The following is a 12,904-nucleotide window of genomic DNA, read 5'->3' on the forward strand; positions in this document are numbered from 1 at the left end:
CCATCCAGAGGGTCGATAGCTTAAATCACTCTATTCATGGAGACAGATAACAAAAATCCAATTAGTGCCATTTGCCAACCTCATCCAAGGACAGACAAATTAAGAATAAACCTCATTTTGGTACATCAGCATAAAGCTGATGAATATTCTATTGATCTGGCCTTAAGACATCCCCAAAACGCCCAGCCTTTAAACCCCCTGAAAATGAACCTCCCAATGTGTGCTCCTCCGGCCCCCACAGAGGAGCGCGTCAGCACCATCTCCTTCTCCCCTCTGAGGGGACCCCACAAGACTTGCAACCAGGGGAGCAATGGGCAGTGGCAGCTCGTCCAGGGCTTACCGCCTAAACCCGTCTCCGAGGCCTTCTCTCTCTCTGACCTCTCGGTGAGCCAAAGCAGCCCAGCTTAGGCTCTCCTGTTACTTCTGTGCCCTTCTCTGCTTCACTGTCCCAAGTATATTTTTGCTTCCGCCAATAAATTCTTACTTACTTTGCTATACTTTGTCTCTTCACTGGAATCCTTCCTTCAAGAAGACAAGAACCAAGGACTCCCTTTCTCCAGTTATACTAGAGTTTTAATAGAATAAAAAATGTAGTTTTATAACATTGATGAGTGTTTTCACTGTTCAAGGCAAAATTGTTTCCTTAAAACTTCCTTTTTTGGAACCTTACCTGCTTTACTAGATCACCTTCTTATATATCCCTGTTCTCTTTGTCTGTGGTTGTTTATTATTTTAGTAAGATAATTGAAGCACATAAAAGCATATGGTTGCTTTCATTTTAATAAAATGAAGACCCATGAACCCATCTCCTGGTCCAAGGGAAAGGCACGGGTGTGCCTCTGAGAGGGAGAGTGAAAAAAACTGAAAGTTTTAAGTAAATTGTTTGCTACTCTCCAGATCATCTCCCTGATTTCTCCAACACACACCAAACATAGAAAGATAGATGGTAGGTAGATAGATGATAGATAGATAGATAGATAGATAGATAGATAGATAGATAGATAATAGATAGATAGATAGATAGATAGATAGATAGATAGATAGATAGATAATAATAGAAAGGGGGAGAGGGGGAGAGGAGGGGAAGGGAAGGGAAGGGAAGGGAAGGGAAGGGAAGGGAAGGGAAGGGAAGGGAAGGGAAGGGAAGGGAAGGGAAGGGGAGGGGAGGGGAGGGGAGGGGAGGGGAGGGGAGGGGAGGGGAGGGGAGGGGAGGGGAGGGGAGGGGAGGGGAGGGGAGGGGAGGGGAGGGGAGGGGAGGGAAGGGAAGGGAAGGGAAGGGAAGGGAAGGGAAGGGAAGGGAAGGGAAGGGAAGGGAAGGGAAGGGAAGGGAAGGGAAGGGAAAGGAAGGGAAAGGAAGGGAAAGGGGGAAAAAGCTGGTTAAAATGTACTTAGTTGTGCCCAGCCAGTGTGGCTCAGCGGTTGAGCATCAACCTATGATCCAGGAGATAGTGGTTTGATTCCCAATCCGATTCCCGGTCAGGGCCCATGTCTGGGTTGAGGGCTTGATCCCCAGTGAGGGGCGTGCAAGAGGCAGCGGATCAATGACTCTCTCATTATGGATATTTCTGTCTCTCTCTCTCTTCCTCTTCCTTCCTCTCTCTCTAAAAATCAATAAAAACATTAAAAACCCAAGAGGAGTTATCCTCAATTAAAAAAAAAAAAAGTGGCCTGAAAAGGGTGTATATTGGCCATAGTATAGATTAAAATCTCATCAACAATGGCGATTATACACAACATCTACATTTCAGAAAGGGGATGGGTTTATATTTGCATAACAGATCAGGTCAATAAAGTAATTGGTCTAGAACAATAGTCCCATATCAACGGCGACTTCAGATTGCAACAATGAACAGAAAATCTCTCCCACCCACAAGATTTACAAAAAATTCTTAGGTGATTTTCCCCCTGGCTAAATGTGATGTCTATTAAAGTGGCAGAAAGTTACGGTTAGTTAAGGGTGCTGCAGGCTGGCGTTTCGGAGGGAAAGGTTATTTCCACCTGCGCACGTGGACGCTAGATTGGACTCTGATGAACGGGTAAGATGGAAGGGGTAGGTGGGCAGAGGGGTGGGCTGGGAATGGGACGAAGAGTTATAGGTGGAGGGAGCACCCCATAGTTTTCATCAGAGCCGCCAAAAGCCATCTCAATGAAACCTTCAAGCTAACTAAGAGAACTAGGTCGCCACCCATCCGTTTCGGAGCCCCTAGTGCATCTAAGTGTGGAGGGAGAGCCATCGCATGGATCCCATTTCCTCCTCTTAAATGAACAGTAGTCAAGAAAACTAAGGCTGGAATGAGGAGCCTCGAATGCCAGGGCAAGGGCCTACGCTTTAAGATCCCTGAGTAAGGCCATCAGTGAATGGCAGCATGAGTAAAGGAGTTTGAGGAGAAAGAGCCGGGTTCGGGAGATCAGAGTGATGCTGCTAACAGTCCGAGCCAGAAAGGCAATGTCAGGTACAGGATCGGGGAGAAGCAATAGGAATGAAAGGGGATGGGCGAGCCCTGCACAGGTCAGCGGTCTCCCGCGGCTCTGAGGGCCTGCGGGCGGCAACCGAGGCCGGGTGGGGGTTTCGTGGGCTTGGTTCTAGTGCTTTTGGCCCATAGGATACAAACTAGTCTACGCCTCTTCAAAATAATAGCCCCTGGTGTCTACTGGCCATATCATGACATTCAAATTATGAAGACACTGTATCTTTTAAAAAAAATCCCCTTTTGTAGCACTTCCTTAAAAACAGCTATTTAATGCAACTCTGCCAGTGAGTCTGTAAAGGGTTGAACATCTTTGTAAAGGGTTGCAGTGTCTTCCTGGTAAGTGTCCAGCGTATGCTTTTCAAAATACCTTGTGAACACTGTTATTAGTGCTCTCCTTTGGCCTAATGCGTGTTTTTTATTGACTGTCTGCTCTGATACAAGAAATACTAAGCAGTTGAGTGATCAATACGTTTTCAAGCTTCCTTCTTCCCTTTGACTTTGCTACTTTTGAGAGTTGTGATAGTCTTGTGGGGTACTGTAGTCGAAAAGAGTGGTTTCATTTAAGCATTTAATTCAAAGTACAAACTCATGTATTTGCTTTGGCGCTTATGAGTCGAGGTTTATTTAATTGAAAGTCATTAACGTGGCTTTTGAAAAATACATTTTTCCCCAGCTTTATGGAGGTATAATTGACATATGATATTGTGTAAGTTTAAGGTATACAACATAATAATTTGACATAAGCAAATATTAGATAATGGTGACCACAACAAGGTTAGTCCAGCACCTCCCATAGTTACCTTTTAGAATGGCCTTTTTTTCATATTCTCTTAACTGACATGATACAGTGATTTCAAAGAGCTGGATAGAATTCAGATGTTTGACAGATTGATGTTATGGATATGCCTAATAATAGCATTAGGTTCTGTCATCTCATTGTATTATGCGGTGTTAAATATTAGAGTAAGTTCATTGTGTTTGCAGAACAAATGTTAAGAACCTGTATAAATAGTTGTTGGGTGTGCTAAACGAAATGATAAATAATGTTGGATCCACCACATGCTCTTTATTATTATGTGGATTTTTCTCTGTGTGTGTAGTTTCATAGAACATAGAGTTAAAAAACATTTAATGTGGATCTGTGTGATAATTGTTTATTTAAAACAAAATATAAATTACTTACAGGGTTAAAAAAAGCAAGTAATATAAAATTATAGACCAGCATTCTTAACTCAGGATTTTAGAAAATCCATGGATGGGTCTCAAAAGGTATATTTTATTTGTAATGTAATTCTACATTTCATAAGAGAAAACACATCTTTCACCAGATTCTCCAAAGGCTATATAACATCAGAAATGTTAAATAAAAAATCACTGCTATAAACAATAGCTGTGCTAAGGTAAAACTGATTTTGATTTTCAGAATTTTGAAATACTTAAAAAATTTTCGAGATACTTAAATATATTCCTGAGTTATTTCCATATTCTTTTATAAGTTAAGCTGTTTAGGTAATTAACTCTACTTAGTTTTTTAAATTTAAGAAGTTTTGTAATGATAGAAAAGCAAAAATATGTTTGTAGAAAATTTTGTAGAAAGAAAACTTTCACTTATCAAATAAGATTTAGATGGTAATTTTGGCTTATATAACACAGTTTTAGAAATACTTGGAGTAAGATCTTTTAATTCAGAGGTAAATTAAGTAGAGTCACTATTTAATTTCATTTTTTAAATCTCAATCTTTTTCAGAATTGTCAATTTATTAATGAAGTATGGTAAGTTGTCATTTAAAAATCTTCTTTATTCATCCTTCATTTTGAAAATAAAATATATGGATCAGAGTGATGAGAGTATGAAATGTTTGCGCAGCGGTTCTACTAGAGACATGCTTTTGAAATTGAGTATTTCATTTTAAAGTAATGATTCCGATTCTGTTTGATTCAAGATAATTTCTCGATCCCTTTTTCCAAATCAGTCTCCAGAGATACAATTCCTTGCTAAAATTTTACAAGAATGTTAAATACTATACTACAGAATGAATACTGCTTTCTAAATAATACTAAAGCAGGATTTTTTTTTTTTTTTTTTTTTTTTTAGTATGTCTATTGATTTCAGAGAGAGGAAGGGGGAGGGAGAGAGAGAAACATCAATGATGAGAGAGTCATTAATCGGCTGCCTCCTGCACGCCCCTGACCAGGAATCGAGCCCGCAACCCGGGCCTGTGCCCTGACCGGGAATCGAACCCCGATCGCCTGGATCCCAGGTCGAGGCTCAACCGCTGAGCCACACCGGCTGGGCGTGCAGGGTTGGTTTTATCCTTCAGGGTATATTTGAATATCTTTGAGACATTTTTGGTCGTCACAGCCTTTGGAGCGCTGCAGGCACCTCGGAGCGGTTGGAGGCCAGGGATGCTGCGAAACATCCTGCCATGCCCAGGACAGCCCCCCACAACAGGGACTCAGTCACCCTAAAATGTCAGCAGTGCCATGGTTGAGAAACCCCCTCCCTGTCAGAAAAATTAAGTCCAATTGGTAATTTCCCAACTCTGTAGAGTTCTGCCATTGTTCTCACAGGCTTGTGTTGAACAAGATAAGCTGGGTCAAGCGTTTGAAGATGCTTTTGAGGTGCTGAGGCAACATTCATCTGGAGACCTTCAGTACACCCCAGGTAAAATCCCCTCCCTTTCTGCCGCTACGGCGCACGGCTTGCCGGGAACACACACGTGCAAGAGTAGTGCTCAGAACAGAGAAGACAATCTGTACCCGGCGCGGTTACAATGAATTCTAACAAGGGCAAAATGCATCCAGGGTTACCTAGCCTGAATAAATCTAAAATCTCACATATAAAATGCAGAGAAAATAGAGAACGGCATTCCACACAGGAATACTAAGACATGGAAGTATTTATTACTCTTATCTTGTTGACATTTTATTTACTAATAGATAGGTAATTTTTACTGTTTAGAAAGGGCTTTTCGATTATTCTAATTTATCTTTTTTTTAAAAATACATTTTATTGATTTCAGACAAAGGAAGGGAGAGGGAGTGAGAGAAACATCAATGAGGAGAGTCATTGATCGGCTGCCTCCTGCACGCCCCCTGCTGGGGATCGAGCCTGAAACCCCCGCATGTGCCCTGACTGGGAATCCATCTGCGATCTCCTGGATCACAGGTCAATCCTCAGCCACTGAGCCATGCTGGCTGGGCTTTAATTTATCTTAAAGACCTTCCACACACCCAAAATATATTCTACTTGGAAAAATAAGTGTGCTATTTTTTCTTACCCATTAGCCTATAGACTGCAGACGTATAGTTTAGATGAGAGGCAGGCATTTTAACAACTGAGTTTCCACAGGGTACTGAGGGAAGTTCCAAGATAAGAGAAATCATGGGATCTCGACCTGCAAGGAGCATGCACTCTAGTAGGAGAAATGGAATCTGTAAAAGATTATCTGTAACATCAGCATAATGCAATAAACACCACAGGGAAATGCAAAGTGATAAAGGAGCAATTGCCTATAGAAGCATATCCTACACACACACAAATGTACACTTTAACTTTTTCAATTTCTTTCTGTTTTTAAATTAGATTACAAAAACTACCTGACTTTCATCAACCACTATTCTCATGTCAGAGGAAGCCCCAGCTGCTATGGCCTGGTGCCTTCAGAGGAACCTGTCTATAACTGGAGAACCGTAATAGTGAGTACACGTACCAGGAGACCGCCCCTCAGTAACAGGCGCATTTCCTATTCGCACCGGCCTGCCCCTTGGCACTTGGCCTAGGCTAGCTGAAACCCAGCTTACAGGGATGGACCTGGAGAATACCATGCTAAGCGAAATAAGCCAGGCAGAGAAAGACAAGCATCACGTGATCTCACTTATATATGGAATCTAAAGAACAAAATAAACTGAGGAACAAAATAGATCCAGTGACATAGAAGCATGAAGAAGACTGATTTCAGAGAGAATGGGAGGTGTGTGTGGTGGGGAGGGGAGAGATTAACCAAAGAATTTATATGCATATATGCACAACCCATGGACACAGACAATAGTGTGGTGAAGGCCTGGGGTGGGGGCTGGGTGCAGGGTAGAAGGAGTTAATGGGGAAAAAGGGGGACACCTGTAATTCTTTCAACAATAAAGATAAAGGAGAAAAAAAGAGACAGCACTGCCTGAAAATGCTTGCTCTGGCCACCATCAGGGTGTGAATTTGAAAGTCAAAGAGGGTGATGATTAGCAACGCTGTCAGGAAGGAAACTGCTTCAGTTCAAAGTAGGCCAAGTGATTGTGGCTCATCTTTATTAGCTGTGTGAAATCTAAAGAAATTAAATAATTCATGAGGATTTAAATTTTCTGCAGATGGATTTTTTATACAGTGTTTCTTTCCTATGGGTAGTTTTTACCCTCATTTCCTCTCTCTCTCCCTCTGCCTCCCTCCCTCCCTCCCTCCCTCCCTCCCTCTCTCTCTGTCACTAACCTCAGCAACAAATTTCACTTGAATTCACGTAGGATCACAGGAATCAGGGGAAAGTGATTTAAAGGTGGTTTCTCCAGTACATTTTAAGAAGACACCAAAAGTTATTTTAGCTTCTTTGGTTGACTGCATGTCAAGTTGCTTATTAGGAAAATAAATTAATATTAAATGCAATATATGTCTTGTCTTTACTATGGCACCTGTTCAGGAATTGTTCAAATCACTGCAGTAGGGCTCTGCAAATAAAATCATGTAGCCTATTTTCATGGATCTAATGTACTGTAACTTTATCAACGAAAGGTAAAAATCTCAAATATCAAGGACAAATATTGAACAATGACCTATAAAGATTTGCAAAAGTAAAATTTTTCCAATAAGTTTCATTCTTGTCATTTTGTAAGACCACCCTGCAGTCCACCTGCTTGTAACTTTTTAAATAAAATAGACATCTGTAAAATAATAATAATAATAATAATAAATAAAAAGAAGGAAACTGCCCTGTGTCATTGCTCCTCACCTAGCTGCAGACTGGTGTGAATGACTTCTATAAAGAGGAGGCATTTTTAAGGTTCTGACATCACTGCTTCTCTTTCGTCCATCTGGAAAATTGCATAAAAGTTATGCTAGGCCGCTAAAAGCCACAGGGCAGCGGCCCAAACGTCCCCTGCACTGGCTTCACCTACAGTTTTGTATTAACCTGCTCTATTCCTCCCCACCAAGCTCAGAGCTAACCACACGTACGGGAGCAATTAATTTATATTTTAGCAGCCTCCTGCAAAAGGAAGCATCCCCACCATCTGTCTTTCCTTTCATGTGTTCTTTGCGTTGTGCTAATGTCTCCGTCTTATTAAAGCGGTCTGAACGTGGTGGGGGGGAACTGGGAAATGACTTTTCTTTTTTCTCAGTCATTACCTGCAACCGTGCTGTGTAAAAAGCCCCTTTCTGACCCTGTAAATTGTTTAGTCTCGGCCTTTCCACGAGACATTTCTTTAAAGGGGGGGGTTGCTTCCAGCTAATGCTCTTCTGCTTCCACTTAGGGTGGGCAGGTAAAATACAGGATGCCCAGCATTTCTACTTGCCACCTCTGGCTGCCCTGCTTGCACTCTGTTCCCACACCCGGGCACACCCAGTGCACCGCCTCTCGTGGCGGGAGGTGCTTTCTCAGGGGGAGGCGACCGTGGAACCCCTCAGAAGCCCAGAGACCCCTGCTCTGCCCTGGGGCACATCTGGCTGCAGCCGAGGGCAGTGCCGTTTAGAATGTGGGAGACGTTTAACACTCTTTTTGCCCCCAGCTTTTGACTTTAGCCACCAACTGGGGCCACACGGAAAGTCCCACTTAACATCCTGCTGCATTGTTTGTGTAGAGCAGTGCCGCGGACCTCTGTTTTGAAGGCAACTTTCACCCATCTCTGCAGAACACCCCTGACAACCAGCTGCTGGTGCAAGCTCCTGTTCTCCAGCAAAAGGGAGGCAAAGGTACGTGGGTCCAGCCCTCGCTGTGTAGGTGAAAGAACCAGGTATCCCTCAAAGCAGCTTTAAGGGGGTCTCCTACCCGAGTTTGGAACTGTGTTTGCAAAATACTCTCTAATCACGACTGAGCATAATTTAACTCAGGCTGAACCACTCCAAGCCCTCCCAGAGTTTCATAGAGATATTACGAAGCTGTGAAGTGTCCACTTGGCTCAAACAAATAAATAATGTGTATATATTATATTTTAGGTATAGAAGGGGAACTTTTTCACAAGTTATTTTAAGAATCTTCTTCCAGTTGTGAAGTCCTTGGGATAGAAATCATCTTAAGTTTTCTGCAAAAAAGGTTCCATAATAATTGGATATTTTATAAATTTGAAACCCTGATTTTATAAATTAAGATGATGATAATATCACCTAGCAGATGGGCAAAAGTAGGCTCTGCTCAGATGGCTAAGAGGTAAGCCACACACGTTCGTGCACACTATTGAAGGGAGTGTAAATTGCCGCAAAGTTTGACTCTTAGGGACTGTGTAACACAGTGGTTGAGTCTGAGTTCTGGGTTAATTGTGTGAGCCTGGGCAAATCACTTAACCTTCTGTACCAGACATTCTTTATTCAAAAAACAAATTATAATAATTGTACAGACACTGTAAGATTGCTGTAAAAATTAAATGAGAAAACCCATGTAAAGCATTATGCTATAGTCTGGCACTGTGGATAATTTCTCAAAATACCATAGATTGTGTGTGTGCATATATACATATATATCTATTAGGATGTTCCTCGCAATGTTGTTTGTGAGAGTAAGAAGATGGGAACCCACCTACCATATTTGGTGTATAAGGTACACAGATATATAAGATGCACCTCAGTTTTACAATGCCATTTTTTAAAATGATATTTGATCATAGTTACTTAAAATTATTTTAAGTAAATATTTTGGGGGAAAATTAGCTTTGTTACTTAAAAAATGGTATGCTGTATCTTACAACTATAAAATTCTAAATGTGCAGTAATAATTCTAATTCACTGAGGAATAATGTATAAAAAAATCATGCAGAAAATAAATTTGTGACTCTGGCAGTAATTTAATATAAGGAGAGTAACACTTCTACCTCTGTTTAGCTTGTCACCCCCCCCCCTTTTTTTTAATATAAATAACTAACTACTAACTCAGTCCAAGGTATGAAGCCTTTATCTTTTCAGTGATGTTTTCTGTTGTGGATCTTTGCCATTAGGGGGCATGTCATTTACTGTTTTCTGTTTAGAGCTTCATCTTTGACCCGAAATAGTGACATATTTGAAACTGAATGAAATAATAACCTGGGAATTCATTATTGGGAGAAAAAGTGCTGGCATAAAGTAGAACATACATAGCTATTAAAAGGCGTAAACGCATACCTTCTATATTGATACAGAAAAAACTCTAAAATCCGTTTACTTTTCTGTTTTAATCTTTTTTAATTCCATAGTTCAAAAGTAATAATACTCACTTTTTAAACATTCAAATGATTCAGAAGTATGTAAAGAATAAATGGAAATGTTCCTCCTTCCCCCATGCTATGCCTCAGAAGTAACATTGATAATAGTTTGGTATTTCCTCTACCTATAGCTAATCTCTGTATTGTTCTATGATTTAATTTATGATACATCACTTACTAAAAAAAGTGCAAAATAGTATGATAAAGAAAAACACTTTCTAGAAATATGCAGGATAGACTAGAACTTTTACTTTCATTTTATGCTTCTGTTTTAATCATTCACCATGAGGATATGATACTTTTATTTTTAAAAAATAAAAATATAAACATGTTTTTAAAAAAGATGAAGATCCATTATAATTGACTTGACCACTGGATGAGAGGCAGAGAGTTTGTTTAAGGTTGTGACTTTGATTCATGATTTGTTTTTGGTAAGTCCCTTTCATTTCTCAATTCATAAACTCAAGATAATACAACACAAAAGATAATCTTTGTAAAAACCTTTGAGGTTTCTGGATGAATGATGACTGATGCAAGAGTGTTACTCCCCAGAGGCTGTTTAAAGCAGTTTTGGAATTCACTATTCTACTCTCTCAAGGGGGAAATGGAATTTGGCCATGGATTTTTTTTTTAGCTCCTGACAGATCTGGTGAGGGATGGCATTTAGAGGCCAATTCAGAAGTCACAAAATGGGCTGTCACTTTTGCTCTGTTTGTCTACAGAAATCTAATCAACCAAACAAACAAAAACCACAACAAATCTTCCCAAAGTTTCCTGCCTAGTAATTCTGAAATATAAAGGGCTATGCTCCTAAAGAGATATAAGCTCTGGCAGTACCATTTTATGTAACAGCAATGAAAAATACCCCATTGTCATTGTTCATAGATAATACCGAAATGTCATGAAGACATTCTCACATTTTCCACTTCATTTTCTATACTTTATTTTTCAAGAAATTATGCAGATCCAGAGTTCACATTTTTACCTAAGTCTCTGTTAATTGATTTCACTCTGCATGGTGTTTTCCCATTTTACAAAATAGATTCATACTTTTTACCTCATTTGACAACTCATTTGAATAAAGATCTTCACATGACTTGCTTTCTGAAAATGGCTTTTGGTGCTTCGCTTCAAAACCAATAACCTTGCCATCTATTCTGCTCAGGATTTGTTGGTCTGTAGAAAGTTTAACATTTGACGTAAGAATACTAGCTAAGATTTTAACTACAGAAAAAGGCCACATGACAAATGGGAGACTCAAGTAAAGAGGCTCCAGGCTTCCCTTTTTCATTCAAGGATGGTACAGAATTTCTGACAACTTCTCCAACAAAGAAAGGTCCAGTTGAAACTTCCAATAAGTCAAACAGATCCTGACTTTCAAGTCCCATCAAGTAATGTCCTAAATGCACGCCTAAGGGGGTGTGTAGGAAGAAAACAGGTCCCAAGCCAGCTTTTCACGCTGTAGTCACTCAACAAACCCTTCCCAAGGCTGTGCCAGCAATCAGTGGAGTCTGACATTGTTTCCCCCCATTTTAGGCCGGAAGAAGCTCCGACTGTTCGAATACCTTCATGAATCCCTGTGCAACCCCGAGATGGCGTCCTGTATTCAGTGGGTAGATAAAACCAAAGGCATCTTTCAGTTTGTATCAAAAAACAAAGAAAAACTTGCCCAACTTTGGGGCAAAAGAAAAGGCAACCGGAAGACCATGACCTACCAGAAAATGGCCAGGGCACTGAGGAATTACGGAAGAACTGGGGAAATCACCAAAATCCGGAGGAAACTCACTTACCAATTCAATGAGGCCATTCTCCAAAGACTCTCTCCGTCTTATTTCTTGGAAAAAGAGATCATCTACTCACAGTATGTTCAACCTGATCAAGGATATCTAAGTTTAAGTAACTGGAATGCAAATTGTAATTATACATATGCCAATTACCATGAGCTCAGCTACCCTGATTGCTAAATAGAGTCTTACATATTATGATTTCCTAACATCAGAAATCCCTGAACCCACAGTGCAATATACAGATGATGTATTATAGAATTGTACACTTGAAACCTATCTAATTTTATTAACCAATGTCACCCCAATAAATTCAATAAAATAAAATAGAAATCCCTACAAATTTCAGGATTTTTCTCTTATCACAATTGCTGAAGGGGAAAAAGAACTTCATTGTTATTTTTTATTAACTAGCATATAAGCTATAGCAACTTGGTGAGATATTCTGCCAGTGAATGATAAAATGATCACATCCCATTTGAAGCATAGACTAAATGCCCTTGCTCTTACTATCTGCCGATGCGATACTTCTAGATTAATAATGCCAGAAGAGATTACTTGATTTATATATTTATTTAAATACTTCCCTGCCATACTAAACAAAAGAAATTGCTGATATCTGATGGCGTTAGCAACCAAACCAAAACTGATTGCGATGATAGTGTTTATTTCATGCTAAAAATACATTTAATGGCTTTACCACCTTCAGCGGCTAGCCTGACCTTAACATTTACTCTGTACTTCAGATCTCATGGTCTGTAACCCTGTGCCAAAGAAAGGGTGGTCTAAGGAAAGCGCCACCTAGCTTAAGGAAAGCTAATACTTCCCACAAATTATTTCCTTGCATTTCCCCCTTCCATAGGGGAGATCCAAAAGCTAATGTCTCTTGCTCTCCTGTCACCCAGCCACAGGGAGGGGCTCTTGTCCCATAATCTCTCTGGCCCAACCTTGGAACCCAATCTCCTTTTTCCCTTGAACTAGCCCAGTGGAGACCAAACTGGAACAGTTGAAAGGAAAAAGAAAAAGACTTTAATAAATGATAGAAACTAGCAAATGCTAATCCTAGAGAGAAACCAGAATTCAGTCAGTCTGGCTTGAAAGCTATGGTTTAATCCCCACATTCCATAAGGAGCCCTGGGAAGAAACACTTGGCTTCTTGCCACCTGCTTGGCAGGTTCATGCCTGTGCCACCGTGTAACCACGCGAGCTCCCAGGCCACGC

The 12,904-nt window shown here is 40.4% G+C and overlaps 1 protein-coding gene across 1 annotated transcript; it reads left to right on the forward strand.

Annotated features, from left to right (window-relative positions):
• Positions 1-2,759: 2,759 nt before the first annotated feature.
• Positions 2,760-11,863, forward strand: SPIC (Spi-C transcription factor; the record flags this gene model as incomplete). The annotated part of the gene is made up of 6 exons (XM_081128487.1): positions 2,760-2,807; positions 4,219-4,244; positions 5,043-5,136; positions 6,058-6,170; positions 8,310-8,421; positions 11,436-11,863. The coding sequence occupies exons 2-6, from the start codon at positions 4,242-4,244 to the stop codon at positions 11,861-11,863; spliced, it is 750 nt and encodes a 249-aa protein (XP_080984613.1). The 5' UTR covers positions 2,760-2,807; positions 4,219-4,241.
• Between the last annotated feature and the right edge of the window lie 1,041 nt (positions 11,864-12,904).

Source organism: Miniopterus schreibersii (assembly GCF_964146895.1).
Source record: "Miniopterus schreibersii genome assembly, chromosome: 2".
Taxonomy (NCBI): Eukaryota; Metazoa; Chordata; class Mammalia; order Chiroptera; family Miniopteridae; genus Miniopterus; species Miniopterus schreibersii.